This window comes from Aythya ferina, assembly GCF_964211825.1.
Source record: "Aythya ferina genome assembly, chromosome: 27".
In the NCBI taxonomy this organism is placed as follows: Eukaryota; Metazoa; Chordata; class Aves; order Anseriformes; family Anatidae; genus Aythya; species Aythya ferina.
The window spans coordinates 1,117,141-1,137,371 of NC_140310.1; the positions used below are offsets into that span (position 1 = coordinate 1,117,141).

The 20,231-nt window shown below is 43.3% G+C and overlaps 1 protein-coding gene across 8 annotated transcripts in view; it reads left to right on the forward strand.

The window, feature by feature from the left end:
• Positions 1-19,281, forward strand: part of GFPT1 (glutamine--fructose-6-phosphate transaminase 1) — a 43,605-nt gene extending 24,324 nt beyond the window's left edge. For 5 of the 8 annotated variants that reach the window (XM_084499707.1, XM_084499708.1, XM_084499702.1 and 2 more), the window contains 7 exons: positions 838-958; positions 2,903-3,060; positions 4,848-4,962; positions 5,260-5,387; positions 6,137-6,304; positions 7,048-7,209; positions 7,849-8,136. In XM_084499707.1, coding sequence (XP_084355833.1) covers positions 838-958; positions 2,903-3,060; positions 4,848-4,962; positions 5,260-5,387; positions 6,137-6,304; positions 7,048-7,209; positions 7,849-7,893 — 897 coding nt within the window. In that variant the 3' untranslated portion in view covers positions 7,894-8,136. Of the gene's footprint in view, positions 1-837; positions 959-2,902; positions 3,061-4,847; positions 4,963-5,259; positions 5,388-6,136; positions 6,305-7,047; positions 7,210-7,848; positions 8,137-18,909 lie in introns of those variants that run through there. The other 3 variants (XM_084499709.1, XM_084499703.1, XM_084499705.1) reach the window with 1 other exon arrangement.
• The last annotated feature ends 950 nt before the right edge of the window (positions 19,282-20,231 follow it).

Below are 20,231 nucleotides of genomic sequence, written 5' to 3' on the forward strand. Positions count from 1 at the left end.
TGTAAAAGATGACTGGCAAGGGAAGGGATAATGCAACACCAGAATGCAAATGCTGCAGCAAGGTAGGAGTTGCCGTGAGCCAGATATGATTTTCTTCTTTGTTCTTTGTGCAGACAGCTAGGACACATGCTTAGAGACCTCTCTGTGCTTGCCCAGTACTCTGAAGAGGTTTTGCTTTATACCTTACAGAAGTGCTGGCTGTGTGTATCGGCAACATGTGATTTTTGTTTCTCTGACATGTTACGTAATCACTGGATAAATCATGATGGCTTTAGATGAAGCTTTTTTATATTGTAGATTGACAGCCCATAATGTTGCAATTTAAAGTACTCCACAACTTCACAGAGGAATCCTTTATTCGGATATCCTCAGAAAATCTGCGGAGCACAGCTATGTTAACTGATTTACAAGAACCAAAAAATATTTTTTTGTTCATCTTGGGTAGCTGTATAAGATAATGGTAATAGTAATCAATTGACTAGCCAAAACAAGTTTCTGGCTTGGCCTGGATACTGGTGGTAGCTTCTGAATTCTTCAGCAATACAAGTCATAGTCTGATAGAATGACACCCTGTATTATGTGAGATTTTTTAAGAACAATTGAAAGGAGCTGGCCTCACAGGCTTTTTGTTGGGCCAAAATCAGGATAGCTTTTCACAGGGTTAGTTGAATGTGAGTTGAGCATGAGTATACTGAGTAATTAAAATATAATCCAGTGCTATTTTTTTTACATGTATTTTGATAATATTTTCCTGTGGGGGGGCTAGAAGACTTTACATTCCAAACAGCTTTCTTTAAATACAATCTAATATGTAACTTTGACATCTCCTTTTACCAGACCCGTCAGGTTCTGGAAGAACTGACTGAATTACCCGTTATGGTTGAACTAGCCAGTGATTTCTTGGATAGAAACACGCCTGTCTTCAGAGATGATGTTTGCTTTTTCATCAGCCAGTCAGGTATGATCTCACTTTACAACCCACTCACTCACATCTTTCCTGTAAATGTTAGCTTAGGAGGGAAAAGGCAGCAGGGCCAATTCTTGTGCCTGCCTGTAGGATTGCACACGATACATGCAAATGAACAAATTGGCACAGACATGCTAGAAATCAGTTAAAAACAAGGTGGTTCACCTCCCGTCTATCTGCATGTGGGTGGGTGTTTGACTTTGTTTAGGTGAGTCTTACATATGGTAACAGTGGTTTTGTTTCCTTTATCTGCGATGAAATATTTCATCAGTCAGCATATTTAAAAAAAAAATAATCCTTTGAGGTCTGGGTAAAGACAAGTCAATAGCTTCTTTTGAATAGTTTCAGTTCTTTTGTTAAAGTAGTACCAGATACTAAGCAACATGGTGCATCAGATCCATAAAAGACATGAAGCTACTACAGAAGAGTATCTGAAAAAATAGGACAACCTTGGAATGGAGTAAGAGAGAAAACACACAAACACTTAGAAAAGAAAAAAAAAAAAAGTGATATGTCCTGTCCAAAATATTTTCAAGGACAATTGCAATAGGTCTTTTTCATTTTAGTTGCATTTACTGTTCTAGATTGTCACACCTGATCTTCAGATTTGTTATTAAAAATAGTTTTTCTCTGTATGTTAAAATACTCTTCCTAACAAGACAGTATGTTTTTCCTCCTCAGTGTCAGGTAATTTAGAGCCCCTCTTTGTAGGGGGCTCGTGTAAATGATGCAGTTTTCTCTGGGTTTTAGGACACGTGTTACTTCTTGCCCTTATAAGTTGTACTGTCTCAGATCTAGCAGTGAACACAACTGAGGGCACACTAGGGGATGCATCTTTTTCCCTGAAGTGTTGGATGTGGCAAGCAAACAAGGATTTTCCTGGAACCTAAGCTTAGTCATCAGGCAGTACAAAACTGAAGTAAACATTGAGCTCAAATAACCTGAGTTCTCCCCACCCATAAATCTGTTTTTGTAGCCCTAGATTTCCACCCTATATGACTTGTAGTAAGTAATGTAGTGTGCAGACAGTGTTTATATGTATTCATGTACTGAAGTAGAATTGTACCTAACCTTGGTGGTATTTTTGTTTTGTTCTTGTTTTCTGTTGTCACCTTATGTGTGCAGGAGTACATCAAAAAAGGTGTTATGCTTTAGAATAAAGGTAAACTGGTAACGCTGTGTAGAATGTACAGTAGCTTCTATTTCTAGGCCCATGTCTGGAGCTCAGCTCACAAGCAGCAGTTCTGGGGATAATCAGTGTGAGGTTTCTTTTTTCTCCATCTGTTGACTTCATTTTTAAACCAACTATTTCTAATTTGTTATATCTTGAATTTTTGAAACAACATGTTAACTGAAGTCTGATCTAAGCTAGCCTCTGTTGGTGTTGTGCAAACAATTCTGGACAGGAGTGATCAGTTTTTGGCATGACTTCTTTGAGAAGAGATTTTGCAAGATAGCAGGTTGTTGGTGAGCACTATCAGCCAAGCAGTTGTATGGTTTTGATAACGGTAACATGGGAAGACTCTAATGGCTAGGTGTAAATTAATGCTTTTTCATCTGCTGTACATTTCAGCTAGGTTATGTATGGATATCCTTAATACATGGGTTCTACCCCCCACAACACCCCAAGGTGAATATTTAGTAACTGGGAAGGGGAAGAAGTTGTTTTTGCTAAATGAGATACACTTGGACTTAAGTTGTTCTTTTAACCATGGCAACATAAGTACTGTCTTCAGGTTCGGTGTTTTCTAGATTTAACTGTTCTTTTTAGGGATAAAATGTAGTGTGCGTGGTCTGACATAATTGCTAACTCTTTTGACTTGCAGACAAACGCAAATTTATGAGATTATATTTAGAAAAGCACTGCTGTTTTACATCTTCAGTGTCAGCAGTAACCAATACCAAATGCAGCATTGTAAATATCTGTATTTTCAGGTGAGACAGCAGATACTTTGATGGGTCTTCGGTATTGCAAAGAGAGAGGAGCCTTAACCGTAGGAATAACTAATACAGTTGGCAGCTCTATATCACGTGAGACGGATTGTGGAGTCCATATCAATGCAGGACCAGAGATTGGGGTTGCGAGTACCAAGGTAAATAACAAGTTAATAGATCTTACTGAATCACCTGTGAGGGGGCTGGCTATCATATGGGTCCTCTGAATGTTCTTCGTTCCCTTTTTAACAGTTGCAATTGCTGATTCTATTTCTGAAGAGGCAAAAATTCTCTCCTCTGTCATTATTTGTCCTGAGGTGCAGACTCAGTTTAAATGAAAGTCTAAATATGGAAAAAGAAATTGTAAGACAGGGTTTTGGAAATGTAGGCAATACACAACTACCCTTAATCACACTGCTTTTACTAAAGAAAGTGTGATATTAAAACTAAACAGAAAATGGGGAAATGGTCTTTTAAAGAAAAACAGTATTTATGTCCATCTAAGAGTTATTCTATGTTTGATGCATCTGGCTGCGTGTGATACAGTATAAAATAACTTGCTTTGCTGCATTTCATTTTGATGAAGTGCTTCTGCATGGTGAAATCTGCTTTGATTTAGTTATATTTAGAGGCGAGATGATGTCAATGTGTTACATAAATTTAGCCAAAAACCACATTTGAGTTTAATAGTTCACTGGGGAATTTGATCATGGAAAATTCATGAGTATCCTGTAAGAAACAGTTGAAGGAGTTGTTTGTCCCTGATTGTTTTCATATAGCTAACATTACAGTTAGGAGATAATTGAATTTGGCATTTTCTCTCTGGTGATGTGGGGAGTTACCAAAGCTGTGCATATATGAAATACAAACTTGAAGAGATTCTCCCCGTAAGGGGAGAATGTACATTCAGATTCATTTTGAGAACATATTACAAACGATCCAAGTATTGTTAACATATCTGTTCAGTGCTATTTGCTAACGTAACCTTCAACTATGTACTAACCAAAACAAAGTAGATCACATTGTGTATCAAACTCCGCTAGTAAGCATAACTGAAGCTTTTCTAGATTCCTTCTGAGCTATTTAAGTCTTCACTGATACTGATCACTGTGGATGTTTGTTTTATTATTGTTTAGAAAGGGACAGAACTACTACAAACCTTAATCTGAATTCTAAGCAACTTCAGTCCAAGGCTTGCTGCACCACAGACCATTTCATAACATTTGTCTTTTAAGGACTTCAGAGGCTAGACTTGATAATAGATGTTGGATACTGTGCCTTAAATGTTTATGCAGATAGAATTTCCTTGAGCGCTAGTTTCACTTTGCTGTGCAGATAACTGTTCCTGGAGTCAGTGATACCAGTCACTATAGTCTTGTAAAGAAATATATAGTCTATGCAAGTTGAAGAGTTCAAAATCTGTTCTTAACAAGCTGGGGGAAAGAAGGTTTGAAATCACTCTACCTTTTCAATAGTCTTTGCATTCCATGTGCATTTTCATGTGGTCCAAAAAAAGCTAGAGTCAGTTGTCCTGTCACAGTGACCAGATGTAGTAGTGATGTTCCACTGTACATCTTCAGTTGTTGGGTGTTCTAGTCTTCAGTGTTTTCATCATTTGCTCACTCAAATAGAGAAAGAAGGACACAGTTACAGTCAGAAAATAAGATTTAATAATTGCCAGGAACCCAGAAATATTCCACTTTGCTTTTTGTATTTTAATCTCTGGGAGCTTGAGAAGATTGTGCCATTGCAAGCCTCCATTTGAGCAAACGCCATGTGAATTTCATGTTGGTCTTCCCTGCTTAATTGGAAGGAAAGGTACTATTTAAAAACATGCTAAGACTGAAGTCAGCAGCTAGTTGAAGAATGTTGTAGCAGGTGACAACCATTTGCTTACTGTCTTAATGACTTTTTTTTTCTCCCTCTTCCCCTATTCCCTTATTAGGCCTATACCAGCCAGTTTGTCTCTTTGGTGATGTTTGCTCTAATGATGTGTGACGACAGAATTTCTGTGCAAGAAAGACGCAAGGAAATCATGCGTGGTCTAAAAGGACTGCCAGGTAGGGAACTGTTGCATTTATTGTGGCTTGCCAAATGAAATTCAGTAGCATAGATGAACGTGACAATGCACAAACTTTGCTTTTGAAAGACTGAGGGGATGAGATTTGTGCAATGTGACTATTAGTTATAACTCTTTGCAACTGTATTCCCTCTGATGCTTTCAGACCACTACATGGGATTTTTAAAGTACTGGGTACAATCTCTCGGCAAGTCATTGCTATCTTTGTATATGAAGTATGAGCAGTTTGAGAAGCAGAGGGATATAAATGTGCACAACTTTAATTCTTCTCTTCTAGACTTGATTAAAGAAGTGCTGAGTATGGATGACGAGATCCAGAAGCTAGCCACAGAGCTGTACCATCAGAAGTCTGTTCTCATCATGGGACGTGGCTACCATTATGCCACATGTCTTGAGGGAGCTTTGGTAAGAGATTTCTTTATTTAAAACTCGTTCAAATGCACTTAGCTATGGACTCACATTAGATACCCGACTACTAGTTGATTCAGATGCAGCTAACAGCTGTGGCCTGTTGGCTGACATACTGGGTGAAATAGCTAGAACTCACCATACCACTGCTGTTATTTCCATATAAAGATACCCAACTCACATAACAGCTACTCGTCACCATGGGCTGAAAGGGTGTAGTTTCAGCATTTACACTGGGAGTGGTTTAGGTCCATATTGAATTACTGTGACAGACTGGGCACCTTAGGAGACTTAGTTCTTTGGAATGTTGGGGTGGCATTTCCAGGAATGCTCAGCATCCAAAACTGAGCATGTACTTTCTAGAACCTGTGAGTTGTAGTTTCTACCTTTGAGGAGATTGTTGTTGGTATTAGTGCTGTCGCCTATGGACATGTAAATGTTGTCTTCGTATTGGCCTGCCCAGTTCAAGACTATGATTATATATGTGTTGACTGATGGCAAATCATAAGGCCTGTGGTGGGTTTGGTGTAAGTGTGATGGCCTATAAGCAGCTCAGTCCAGGTACGCTACTTTGATTTAGGTTTTCAGGCTGGCTTGTCCACGTAATGGATCTGATGAGAACTAGAACACACTTTTACAAACTTCAATTAAGTAGAAAGTGGAAGAAACCACAGAGCTGATTATATAATAATAAAAATAAACAAAGTTTGCCTAAAGCTTTATGAATATTCTTTTTCCCCATCTAGAAAATTAAAGAAATTACTTACATGCACTCTGAGGGGATATTGGCAGGTGAGCTGAAGCATGGCCCTCTTGCGTTGGTGGACAAACTCATGCCTGTTATCATGATCATCATGAGAGACCATACATATGCTAAGTGCCAGAATGCTCTCCAGCAGGTCATTGCACGACAAGTAAGTACCTGTAAAACTTCACGGTGCATCAGAAATGTTGGTTTTAATATAGAAGCAGTTTTGCAGGTACCAAACTATTTGCTTTAGCGTCACTGCCTAAACTATGAATTCAGTAGATAGTCCTCTGGGGCTTTTCACAGCCCAAGAAGCCCCTATCTTTTTTCAAAAAAAAAAAAAAAAAAAAAAAAAGGAGGGAGACTGCTGTCTTTAACCTTCAGAAAAAGGTCTTTGCAAGTGGTCTTGCACGGCAATGGAAGCTGGAAGCTAAAAACTTCGTGTCAGCATGGGTTAGGTTCAAAGCACTGTTAGATGCGTAGTATTACAGGTACTGAAGGAGGAAAGTTTTCAGTTTCAACACTATTTCACTAGCTTAGAAAACAATTGCTAGCAACCCTTATTTATTGTTGAAGGGGGAGGTTGTTTTTTCAGCGTCTGGGATTTCCTCAGTTCTGTCAGATCTCAGAAAAGGTAACACTTCAGAGTGTTCAGGCTTGCAATTGCAGAATGCAGTGATGTTTTTTTATTTTTGTTTTCAATAAGAAAAGTGCATCGGCATAAGGCAACAGATGCAGGAGCCTAGTGTGGTTTGTTTGCCCTTTAAAATATGCTACTGGAATGCCCATGTGATGCTCAGCTGCTTTCCTTTAAATTAAGTAAAAATTTCTTGCTACCAGTGATACGAACAGAAGTTAAAAAAAGAACCTTCCTGACATGTTTTTCTTCAACGTTTCCCTTTTTTGCAGGGGCGACCTGTCATCATTTGTGATAAGGAAGACATTGAGACAATTAAGAACAATAAGAGAACAATCAAAGTTCCACATTCAGTGGACTGTCTGCAGGGGATCCTGAGTGTCATCCCCCTTCAGCTTCTGGCTTTCCACCTTGCAGTTCTCAGAGGATATGATGTAAGTACAGTTTTCCCTTCCTAGCCTCCTGCACTTGTGTTTGCTATTTACAGGTCTGAAAAAGATGTGTTGGGTGAAGTTTGAAGTCTGTGGGGGTTGTCTGTGTGATTGCTTGAGCTACTTGAACTGCCAGGTTAAATGTTAGACCTGATAATTGCAGAAGCTTTTTGTGAACAAAACGTGAAGGCAGTCTACTACACTTGGCTGAGCCTCATTCAGTTTGAGTTGGACGTGTCTGTTTTCTGGTACAAGCGTACTGTTGCTGGAGAGCTGGTAGGAAGCTAAAATGAAGTTTAAAATCAAAATCAACAGAAGGATGTTTAAAAAAGAAAAATAGAGTCTGTGTCAGTTATTTGATCTTAATACAGACACTGGCCTCTACCACGTACTGCAGTGACCTTTTATAATTTGAGAACTGTAGCAAATTACATTGAAGGGACTAACTCCTTAGTTTTTGACAGAGTTGTAACAACTGAAGTCAATGGAGTTTTTTGGCATTTATTATCCTAAGTTAACAGGAAAATGTGTTCAGTCATTTTCAATTTAAACACAGAGCAAACATTCCACACACTACAAAGTTATACACAAAGAAAGTGTCTAAATACTCACAAGCATCTTCTTTCTCCTCCCTCTCTGCAGGTTGATTTTCCAAGAAATCTGGCCAAGTCCGTAACTGTAGAGTGAAAGATCATCTGAATCATAGGGGCAAAGGGGAATTAAATGAAAGACTTTTTTTGGTACTAAAATAACTTGATTTTAAAGTCCCCTAGGTAAATCTTATTTTGGTAAATCATTGTTTGTGTACACGATCACCGTACTTCCATTACATTAGTGATTGTCAAATTGATTCCACATGCTATGTCAGTAGCTTTGGGTTTTTTGAACAATAGATTTCCATGCAAGATATTAAATGGTTTTCTTTAAAGATTACTGAGTCTTCTAGGTAAGGGGCCCTTCACTTTACTTTCAGATACTGTCATTGTTTCTTATCCAGTGTGACTCATTCCAGTCATTGATGAGAAACCATTCAGTGAATTACCTGTCATGCTCTCAGGCAGTGAAGCAGGATACCAGATTATGCAACTGGAACAAGAGCTGTTACTGGTCATGCTTGTGCACATATTTTAACAGCGAGAAACTCTAAACAAGCATTTGGGTCAATTTCTGCCTCATTTGTAAAAGGGAATTCAACTGACCTGTCACAGCCTCTGAAATTTTAGGCATGTGGTAAACGTGCTAAGAAAGTAATGTTGTTTCAGAAAGATTTTATCTATGCCAAATACCTAGCAACTGACAATCTCGTAGACTCGGTGGGCCATAACAAATCATGTAACACCAGCAGGTATCTGTAGTTGTGCCCATGAAGACAGTGGAACTCGCGCCTTTAAGTGGAAGTGGAAGCAGTGTGCAGTGTCTGACTCAGAAGGGATGCATACCAAAGCGAGGAAAAACAGAGGAATATAACAGTGCTCAGTTTGTGGTGATGCTTTGTTGATGTTGGTTTTTGGTGATTTTCTTTGAGTTTGTTTTTTAAACGAATAGCACTCTTCCTGCATTGAGGGATAAAGACTTTTCCCCTTGAACTGAGCACTGTGGCACTACAAACAGATTGTAGGGAATGGGCTTTATGTTGCTGCAGGTCACTTACTAGTCTGAACGTGTAGAAGAAAGTTTTTGCCTTGTGTCTCTCAGACAGAGACAACACTGAATATCCCTTTCTGAGGCTTACTACATTAGACAAAGTCCCCTGATAAATACATAGGTTCTGGTTTATTTATGAGTAGTTCATACAATTGTAGTGGCATATGTGATTATGTCAAATTCAGCTGATTAAAAACTGGAGGGGATAAAGGCTTGATACATGTGAAAAAAATACATTGATAACTGTATAACAAGTTTGCAGAGAATCAGAAATTACACTGAAAATATGCCTTGAAGATTTAATACCAGCTTTGAAAAAGTCATTAAATGGCAGTTAGCTAGGTGTTTCCTAATGCAAAAAGGTGAATTTCCTGCAATAAAAAGAAAAAAAATAAAAGCAAACTACAAGGCATAAAGCAATGCTTGACAAGTCATGGTGAATATTCCAGATCACGTGCTGCCCCCAGACTGCTTTAACAAATGTAAACGTAGCTCTCCTCGTGCAGGTTGCAAGATGACTGCCAAGCAGTAGTAATCCAGCCTGACCTGTACAGTAGAAGACAACTGCTCAGACTGAGGTGTTTCCAAAGACTGTGTAGCAATTCTACTTTATATAGAACTGCAGTAGCCTATTTAACTTCAATTCAGTATCAGCTCAAGGCTGTTTTATTATGTTAATTAGATTAAAATGCTGCGTGCCTGGAAACAGTTTCTTAAAGCCAATATATGTATGTTTATTAACACATGGTATTCAGACTATTAATTTATGAATGCATTGTGCTGCCAGTGTCTGTTTAAGAGCAAAGAAGTAAATGCATAGTTTTATTTGTACAATATTTGCCTGTGAGGCACTGACTTGTGGCAGTTTATGTGCCTCTGCCTAAACATGACTTGTAGACTTCTTCCCTGCTTCATTTGAGAGGATACTTCTCCTTAAGGAACAAACAACGTATGTTTAATACTAACAGTTTGGAGACGATTCATTTTCCTCCATCTCCCACTCAGCTCTTAAGAGAAGAGAGATCGTGAACCTTTAACATGGAGAGTAGGAAGCAAGGAACGGCTTCCCCCTACTCCCCAGTATAAGGATTTGCAGTACCACATCCTATGTTCTTGTTAGCATGGGGTCTAATGGGAAAGAACCTGCAAGAGAATTAAGATCCGTTTCTTCTATTCCATTCAGAAGAAAAGCAACGAGCATTGCTTTTGTCTAGCCTTGTACAAATAATTGTCTGCTAGCTTACCAAGTCTCCTAGCAAACAGGATGGTAGACATCATGTTAAAATACAGATTGCTGTTCAGTAAAAGTTTGATCATTCAGGCTGTTAAATATTTATGAAAGTAACTTGTGTACAAAAAGGACCAAAGAACAGGATTCTAAGTTAGAAATTTAAGTCTGACACTCTCCAGTTGGGTGTAACTGTACAGATATTGCTGAGTTACTTGGTTTTAATGCTGTGATAGAAAAATCCTTATTCTTAGTAATTTAAGGCATTAAAACTCATGATGAATACTTCATTTGTCAGAAGTAAAGGTAGTGTTCACCCCCTATATTCTGCAAGTTGCCAGTAAACTGCCTGAAGTGTACAAAACTCCGCCTGCCAAAACAGAGGTTTAGTCGCTAATTGCAACTAGGCTGTTGGATGTTGTAACGCTTAATATCAAAGAATGCTGTAGAGCATACTTGCTATGAAGAATTTCTCTGATGAGCATGGTAGGGAATCCGTAAAGCATCTCATTGTTGTTAATTGCTATGCCTGTGTGAAGTGAGAATGTATAAAGGACTCTTCTTAGCTTTCCTTACCTCATTTTGTGTAGATGTGTTGCATTTTGATGAAGAGATGATGTTTCTCTTTTCCCTAGAAAACTTTCAGAATGTCTTGTGATATTTATTAACAGCCAGTCAGTCTTCTGCTCTCCAGAATGAATGTTTTGCTTACTGAGCCAGTAAAACTCCCTCTTTCCTAACTAAGGTGTTCAAAAATTCAGTAGCCCTGTCACTAAAATTGAGCCACAGGTAAATACTGATAAAGGCCTTTGTCATTTGAAATAGCAGCTGCCTATTACTGCATACATTTGTCATAGTTTATTATGATTGAAGTAACTGTTTTCCTCATCTATGTCTGCAGAGGCTTAAAGGGAAGTACAAGCCTAAGTCTTAGGGTTTTTTCTAATTACCAAAGACTAGAGAACTTGAGGCTCGGCACGCTGTTTCTCCATAACAGATCTCAGCCAAATTCCACACTGTTAGTAAGGTTATTCCACAAACAATGGGAAAGCTGTTTGTGGAGTATGCTTCTGCCAGAAAGGTTTCTTCCTCCTAGCTGTACTGAAGAAAGTCTAGAGACAGTTCTTTCCTGAATGTGAGAGATGAATAAGTACCATCTGCACACACCCGCTTATAAAGAGTCCAAACCAGTATTCGGGTAGCCATGCCTTTGTAAGGTACAGCGCTGACCGGGGAAGTGCTGTCTCCTTTTTAGCATGCTCTTACTGACTGGAAGGTAATTGCGTACCACTGATAATGGGGATGCTCTTCCAGCCAGAGAGCTGCCTTGACCTCCTTGTTCAGAACGTCTCAACCCCTTTGTATTCAAAAGCTGCATTAGTGAAAGCTTCACATAGACCATTTTGGAGACAAGTGGGAGGAATTTCTTGGATATGACATGTAATATTGCTCCATTTGGAACCTTAACACTAGCACAGACAGACTAGGTTTGGTTAAGCTGCAGATTGAGATGTCTAAAGGCACAAGGAAGACCAAAATATTAGTGCAAAATTGTTGTTTTTCTTTTCCTCTCTAGTAGTTACTAGCAGTCCATGACACCACAAGTAGGTGGCTGACAGCAGCATATATGATGGAGAGGGAAATTGAAATTGGGCCCATGCAGCAGCACATCAGTGTTTAGCTGTGGCTAATTTTAGACGCTACCTGAATGTACCAAACTTGCCTCAAAGCCTGGAGTCCTTCTTCCACATCAGACACAGGAAGAAGAAACAGCAAAGAAGTATTTGGCTTGAATAAAAGGAAAGACTATTTGCCTTCAATTCAGTTTATGTAAATAGACGTTTGAAATGGCAAATACTACCATTTCTTCCCTTCTAGGTCTATATGTACTGTGCTTGTACATATCCAGCTGGCTTGGTTTGTGGGGACCAGTCTGTATCTTGTTTCCTGTTGTGTGCTGTATGCAGAAGATGTCTTACTTTTGTCTGTAGTGTTTTATAATTTGGGTTCTGTCTTTTTGCTTACTTTTTTTGTATCTCACCCTTTGAATAAAATCAAGTGCCCTACATTAAACAAACTGAATTACTGGTCTTCAGTTATATCTGTTAAAGAATAGGTAACCCCTGTGAAAGTTAAAGGATATATATAAAAAGTAGAAAAAGACCCAAAGCTTAACTCTCTTCTAACTGGCCAAGCTTTTTCTTTTTCCTTTTTTTTTTTTTTTAAATAACATGTCTGAGATATATTTCAACTCACTTTTTTATCCTTGATTTTGCTACTAACCAAAAACAGTGAAGAGGAAAACCCATGAAACATCCCTAAGACAGAACAGGTGGTATTACCTTCTGTACATTCATTTTCATTTAACAACCACATTTCTATCACTAGATAAAAGAGCAGTTAGTATAGCTCAGACATGACCTGTGCTCAGTGATCTTCACACATTCCTCATGCAATTTTGAAACTCACGGTTCTTTTTTTCAGCTTTTTTGTAACTGCCCCCAGTTTGGGTAATGTCAGGCAGGCTGGGAGTACCACAGCGCTGCTTTGCTGCCCTAGCAGTGCAGGGTGACTTGGGTGCTGAGGTGGCACAGTTAAGTTCTTGTAAGTCAACAGCTGGTGACTTAGAGATTTTTCATATCTTAAAAATGCGTGGACAACTTTAAGCAAAACCCACAATGACAAAAGCCTATCTGGAATTCCACCCCTCCTCCACTTGGAGCCATTCAGGAATTAATTTCCTTAGGGACATTCACCTCTGCAGGGGAAGAATATCAAACATGGACATTTATTTCCCCAAATAAAGTGAGCAGCCTGGACTTGCTCTTCTTACAAATACCTTTCCTGTACAAGTAATAGTAAAGTCACAAGACTGCTTTTGAAGGCTAGTGCCTTGGAGCTATGCACACACGTTCTTAGTATTGCAATTAAAGTCAGTGCCCACACACAAAACCATAGCCAGATGCTGGGAGCAAGATTGTCCACTTCTGCTTGCTCAGCACTGCAGGAGGAAACAGCAGCACAGGCCTGCGTTAATGTCACAAACAAAAACAAGTAAAACAGATCAAAGCTTTGGGCTTTCAAAAGATTTCATTTTGGTGCAGCTGTAGGACCCATCTGCTCTGGATGCTAAAAGGAGAGGGAACAGTGCAAGGAGCCAGCAAGACAAGGTGGCTGTGTGCAGCATCATCCTCAGGTGCCTCCAGGGCTGTGCTGTGCTCAGGCTCCCTCCTCTCTGGGCTGTCCACTGTGGCTCCCAGACCTGAGATCCTCACCAGCTGCTCCACAGCCCCGGCTGCATTTCCAGACAGGGGACCCTGTTCCTTCAGTGCGGCCCAGGAACTGCCCCGTTTGAAGAGCAAGGGAATGGGTAAACATAGGGTGCTGCCCGGGTTCTCTATTGCTCATTACCCCATGTGTGGTGACTAAGCACACACACTGTACACTGCATTTAGTTCAGGCCAATAGAAATGACAGTAAGAAGACAAAAGCAAAGGGATGTAGCCAGGGTCTCAGATGCTGAGGTTTACAGACAGGTATAAGCACTTGGTTTGAAAATATTACACTAGCTTGCCTGCTGCAAAGTGTGCCTTGGCCCTTCTAGAGCAACCTGCTTTGATGGCTACCCTTCAAACGAGCTGTGCATGGGCCTTCTGAAGTTTCTTTTCTGAGCCTCAAACTGCTGACTGCATATCCATGCAAGCTTCTTGAATTAATTTACGTAAAGGACTCCTTTTCTGTTGTGAAGTGGTGCTGGCCCTTGCACGGGGGTCTTGCTAGGAGGAGCACTGTGCCAAATGCATGCCAAGCCCAGGGGCATGGTGTTCCTTCAACACCTTCTTCCCTTGCTGTGTGGCAATGGCTCTTCATCCCCCCCTTGGAGTGTGCCAGGAGCCCCGTACGATGACTGCTCACACAGAAGGCATCTGTGTTGTGGCTGGAATCAGAGAAATGTCACTTCCCTCCCTCCACCCCCCAAAACAAGCCACCTCTCAGGTCTGACTGTGAGCTGTTGAGTGGGAAGCTAGCAGCCAGCCTATGGGGAATTCTTACCCCAGGAATAGGCGTAGAAAGGAGACCAGCACACTGCAGCATTTTTGCTCTACATAGGTGGAACAAAAAGGTGATGGTGTAAAACAAGCTCCCAGTTACCAGGCTGGTGTGTCACAAAGACACTTAACTATCTGTGGAGCTTTTCTTACATGTCAGCAAGATTTGCTGTGCAGGACAGCCGGGTGTTCCTACACTGCATTTCCTTTTTGATTTGAGAAAAGCAAGCAATCCTTACGCCCCTTTAGAAACAAGTTAGTTTTGTATTCTTTTCCCTAAAAAGCAGCCATCCATGCTCCTTGCCTCGCAATGTGGGTGAGCGACCCCTGGTTGTACACCAGGCACCATACAGCCTAGTGGGCTGGTGGGATCTGAGCTCCTGATGCTTTCACCAGCCCCACAGCATCACCCTGCAGCACCACAGCGGCCCCATGGTACTCGGAGTGCTAAGAGGAGCAGTTAAGCGCCTTAGCTTTAGAGAGCTGATGGGTCTTCCTGGCAAACATTTAAACGGGGACAGAGAGTTATCTCAGTGCAGCCTCCTGGCCAGGCCCACAGCTCAGTAGCTGCCTTCCTCCCTGCCCACGCCGCTCAGTGCTGGGCAGCTCTTCCAGCATCTCACTGCTGCCGTTACGTCTCCTTCTGGCTCGCCATGTTTCCAGCTCCTGCAGCTTGGAAGGTCCAAGGAGCAAGAGCCCCACGCTGCAGGTGGCAGACAGGAGCAGCTCTGGCATTGCCCACAGCAAGGAGAACACAAACCCTCAGGTACCGACTGCTTCAGTGCTACAAACACGGGCAGAGACAGATTGTGGGGGCAATTGTAACCAGTCGCGCACATCGGTGGTGCAGCCTGTGCCTGCATTTGGACAATCTGGCTTTTTTGATTATTTTTTTTCACCTCCTGCTAAGGGTTTCAGGACTATGGCAGGCCTGACCCAGAAGCTGCCTTATGTGCCTTGAAGAGGCTATTTCTGTCCTATTTCCTTGCTTTTATCAGCTGGTTGGAATACATTGTGGGCATTTGAAAAGGGAAAAGAGAAGAAGAAGAAAAAAAAAAACAAGCTGGCCTGCTAAGATGGGCCATACAGTGCTAAAGCGGTTACCCAGCCTCAGAGACCCACAAACCAGACGTGACAGGACTCCTCCCCCCTCCTCAGTCTCATTCTTTATTGTTAAGGTCAAATAAAATATGTTCCCATGATCCTTACGCATTCCTATGGAAACAACTTTAAACAAACAAGCTGCTTGCCTGCGTCTGGACAGCAAGCAGCGAGATTACTCTAACACAAGATCCCGAAAGCCATGGGGAGCCTGGATGCGCTGGAGACACTGGCGGCACCACGCAGCTCACAGCCAGGCACCAACGGGGTCCAGGAGCTTGTGCGTGGGGAGCCAGGGAGTGGGGGCACCCAAAGCCCTTAAGCAGGAGACAATCCTGCACAAGCAAACCTCACACCTGGCCAGCACCAAAGGGACACCACCAAAGGGCAGCAGTCAGCAAACCTGCAAGGGACAGGACCAGCATCTCCCTGCTCCTCTCATTTCTGTCTGTGCATAAAACTATGTCACCATGTGCACCATGGAGTCAATGCTAGGGTGGAGATGCTGCCGGTCCTCCCTGCTGATGCCAGTTGCTGCTGGAACAAGCCTTCCTGAAGCTCACAGGTGGGTGCTTTCTAGCACCCAATACTGGGCAAGACATTGTGCCCTCACAGGATGACTCTTATCACGTTGGCACGCTGAGGATGTGCCTGGAAGTTGATCCTGTAGCCAAAGCCATCCTTCAGGGCTGTCAGCCCTGGCTCCTGGCACAGTTGTGCTGGGAAATCCCAGCTTCAGCCACAAAACCTCCCCTCTCTGGCACTTGCAGTCCCACCACAAGACCAGTGCAAGGGCACCGGGTGAACAGACAGAACGGCCCCTGTGGTCTTTGGCTGAACAGTTCTGCTCTAAGCTGTGGCAGGGACTCGCAGTCCCTCTTGTATTTTTTTTCCCCAGTGTTTCCCATCATCAAGAAGATGAGCTTTTCCAAGCCCAGCTAGAAATACAGCTGAAAATTAAAGTTATCATGAATCCAAGCAGCCCCAACTGGTCTACCATGGGAAAACTGAAGACACATACTCCCCAAGCCAAGACAGGATCCTCATGTTCAGGCAGTGACCTACCCAGAAGTGTAGCAGCCAGTCTGTGCAGCCAGCCACTGCCAGGTGGAATGTAGCAGTAGGGGGGGTGTGAGAATTTCAGAGTTGCACAAAGCTGGAAACGCACACAGGAAAAAATTCTGCTGAACCACACCAGGATGACCCAGTGAATGTGCATTGCATTGCTCATGGAGTCCTCAGCTCAAGGAGAGCAGTGGTCCTCACCCACTCCCCTCCATGGGGGATCCTGAGCCTACAGAACAGCCACTTCACCTCCCTTAGCATAACTGGCAGACGGCCTTGGGGAAGGACTCACAAAAGAGCTTAACATGTAGGCTACAGGAATTGCAGCCAGGACTGTCCCTGCCAGACCACATCCAAGTAAGGCAGGGGGCAGGAGGGTCTTGAGGCAGGCATGAGCCAACTGCTTCTGAGCAGAACAGCCAGGTTTGGAGGGAATTTTGGCTGCAGGGCTGTAGGTCACTGGGTCCATGTAGGGATCAGTGCGGACCAAAGCCATCTGCCCTCAGCCCTCTAGGTGCTGCCAGCCAGGAACAAGGGCTTGTCACAGTCCCTGCTCTCAGGAGGGATGAGCCGTGTGACAAAGCAAGAGTTGAATGCTGCTCCTGAGGCAGCAGTCACTGTCACATTTCTCCAGGACAAGTCCTGTATGGTTTACCACATGTCCAAGTGGTATCAGGGCATACACTACATGGAAAAGCAAGAAAGCAAGTAATTTAATCGTATCTGTCTTCAATTTAATGCAACCAGCTGGCTTGTGGCAGGTCAGCAGCCAGAGGGTTGTGGATAATTGGGGTATGCTGGTCACAGCTCCAGACAAACTTCTCTTCAGTAGATGTAGGTAGTTGCTATAAGCACAGGGAAAAAAAAAAAAAAAAAAAAAAAAAGAGAGAGAGAGAGAGAGAACTGTGCTTTAATACTGCAGAAACATCAGCTAAGAAACACTTTTCTCATTGGTAGAAGCAAGCAGGGAAATGTTAGGTTGGGAGAAGGGCTCACCAGGCTGGGAATGCCGTGGTCTTTGACGTTTTCTGCTTGTTTCAGCCACAGTGGGAAGCCCTATATAAAGTCCTGTTCCAAAGGGAAATACCTGCCATTACCCTATGACTGGAGAAACAGAGGAAGAAGAATGCAAAATGACTTGTCATTAAATGCCTGCCACAGGTCAGGGTAGAGCAAAGGCCAGGTTTCCCTTCTAGCCAGGGAGAGGCCATGGCAGAGTGAGCGGCTGTACTCAGAGACGTCAGCTGAGTCTCACATTGCTCTGCAAAACGTACTTCCTCCACGCAGAGCCAAAAGACACTGACACTGTGTCCCTTCCTCACATGCCATCAGGTCCAGAAACACTTGGTTAGCAACCCCAGTCTGCAAACATCTCCTTTCCCATCTCCCTTGAAAAAAAAGCAGTTGCTCTGAACATTAATGTGTTTATTCAGCATTTGAGCAGCTCTAAAATGCCAGATGCAGGGGCTGAGTTGTGCTTGGAGTCTCTCACTTGCACCCCGTCCTACCCCCCCTCCCCCCCCCCCAGTTAAATAAGATGCTGTAAGCAGCACTGTAACCCTCATCTTGCCAGGTTTCTGTGACATCCCCACAGCAGGGCATGGTGGAGGAACCGCAGGGGCTCCTAAGGCCACCCAACCTGGGTGAATGCTGCTTCCCAGAATGCAAACAGGTAGAAAAACCCCAAAGCGAATGGTGCTGAGTGACCCACAGGCTGTTTCAAAGCCATGCCCATCCTGGCACAGAGCCTGCTGCAGACGCTGCTAATTGCGGTGTCTGCCTTGCCCCAGATGAGCTGGGGGGCTCTGGTTCGTGCCTCCAGAGTCAGAGCTTTGCCAGAGTGCTGGTGCAGTGTGGCAAAGATGAATAATTTCAGTGCTGCATTTGCAGCTCCATTTGAAGCCTGCCCAGCATGTTGCAAGAGGAACCTTCATATCCCAAAAAGACAAACCCCGCTTCCCCAACACAGAACTCCCCCACAGCACTGCACAGCCACTCGCGAGCTCCCAGCACAGTCCCAGAGGCACTGAGGAGGTAGCATCAGCCTCTGGGGACACTGATAGAGAGGCAAGAAAGAGCTGAGCTACACGGCATCGTGTGTCCCTCCAGAGCCAGGATTAACCGTCTCATCATGCTTTTTCCTTTAGTATCACAGTTACAGTGACTAATCCCATTGAGCAGGGGTTGTTAGCCCTCGCACACAGAATCACAGAATCACAGAATTTTCTAGGTTGGAAGAGACCTCAAGGTCATCGAGTCCAACCTCTGACCTAACGCTAACAGTCCCCACTAAACCATTTCCCTAAGCTCTACATCTAAACATCTTTTAAAGACCTCCAGGGATGGTGACTCCACCACTTCCCTGGGCAGCCTGTTCCAGTGCCACAAAAGCCCTGCCTGTTCCAGTGCACAAAGCCCTGCTTTGTCTAAGTGCAGGATCGACACTGCAGAGAGCAGAAAAGCCTCATCTCCGGGGCTTTCCAAACCCCACGCTGCAGATCCCAGGGCTGACAGGATGGAGCATGACCGCATGCTCCATCTGAGCAGCAGCAGCAGCACGGCTGCACCTCCTTGCTGCCAGGGCTCTGCTTTTCACGGCTGCTCTCCTTTTTGCAGGTGGACCGCATCACTGCCACCAGAGACTGAGTGCCGACGCTGTTTCACCGCTCGCTTTGCACACAGCTGCCCAAGGAAAAGGAGCAATGGGTGAGCTGCAGGCAGCCAAAACCACATCCCTGGGCTACCTGTTCTGCACACACCCCGGGGCATCAGTTGGAAGTGACGAGCATCAGTCAGGTCCTGTCTGCTCTGCACAACCCAGGCTGGCAGCCCCAGATTGGAGTGTTTTGCACTGAGCAAGGAGCAAGGCATAGAAAACCCACTCAATATGTGACAAACAGTCATGGGTTATTCTGTTTGATGGTTGCATTTTGCACTGCAGTTCTTGCTGTTTTTAGGTTTCAAACAATAAAGGATTACACGCCTCTCTCTCTCTCTCTTTTTTTTTTTTTTTTTTTTTTTAAGCAAATGTCAGAAGTGAAGCATTCTGCTTTGGAGGTGCTGGTGTTTGTCTTTTTTGGAGGGGTCCTTCCCTTCTTGGCTTCTGCAGCCAAAGAAACAAAGCAAAATTCAGGACTTCCCCAGCCTCCTTTCTGTCCCTGCCCAATTACAGCTTTGACAGCTAAAGTCAAATTTTCTTTGACATAAACTCCTGGCTAGCATTGTGAGGACATATGCATGACATGTAAAGCTTGGACATTTAGTCCTTGTGATGGTTTTGCAGGTCACGAGAGCCTGGCGAGACAGCCCTGCATCTCTCTCCATATCTTTAACACACCAGTCCATGCAGACAAGAAAAACCTGCTGAAATATCAATGGCAAGCTCCTGGTAGTGGGGAAAAACCATCGCCTTCCATATGTCAGATTAAGAAGCTACAAAAGCAGTATGAGAGGCAGAGGAGGGGTGGGTGTCTGGGGGTTAAAATTATGGGGCTGGGATGTCATGAAACACCTTCAGTCCAGTGGGGACTATGGCTTGTGGTGGCCCTCAGAGACAGGCTGCCTGGATTGCGCAGGGGACCCTGCTAGCAGGAGCAGGGTCCGAACTGCAGAGGCATAAAGCTTGCACCACTGTGTAACTCATGGGTTGTGTATTCCTGATACTAATAAGGACCAGGCCAGCCAGCCCCACGTGGTCCCTGGTCACAGGTTAGAGGTGGCATCAGGGATCAGCACTACGTGGCAGCTACTACCCCAAAACCCACTGGGATTCACCCAGACTGTTTAGCTGAGACAATCACCAGCCTTTTGCACACACAGTGCTCACACAGATTCCATTCAGGACTGATAACCTTTTGCAAAAGTCCTTTAAGCTTTGCTAAGGCAGATCTCAGCAAGAAGGGGAGAAATTCTCACTGGTGTTGCAGAAAGCAATAGTT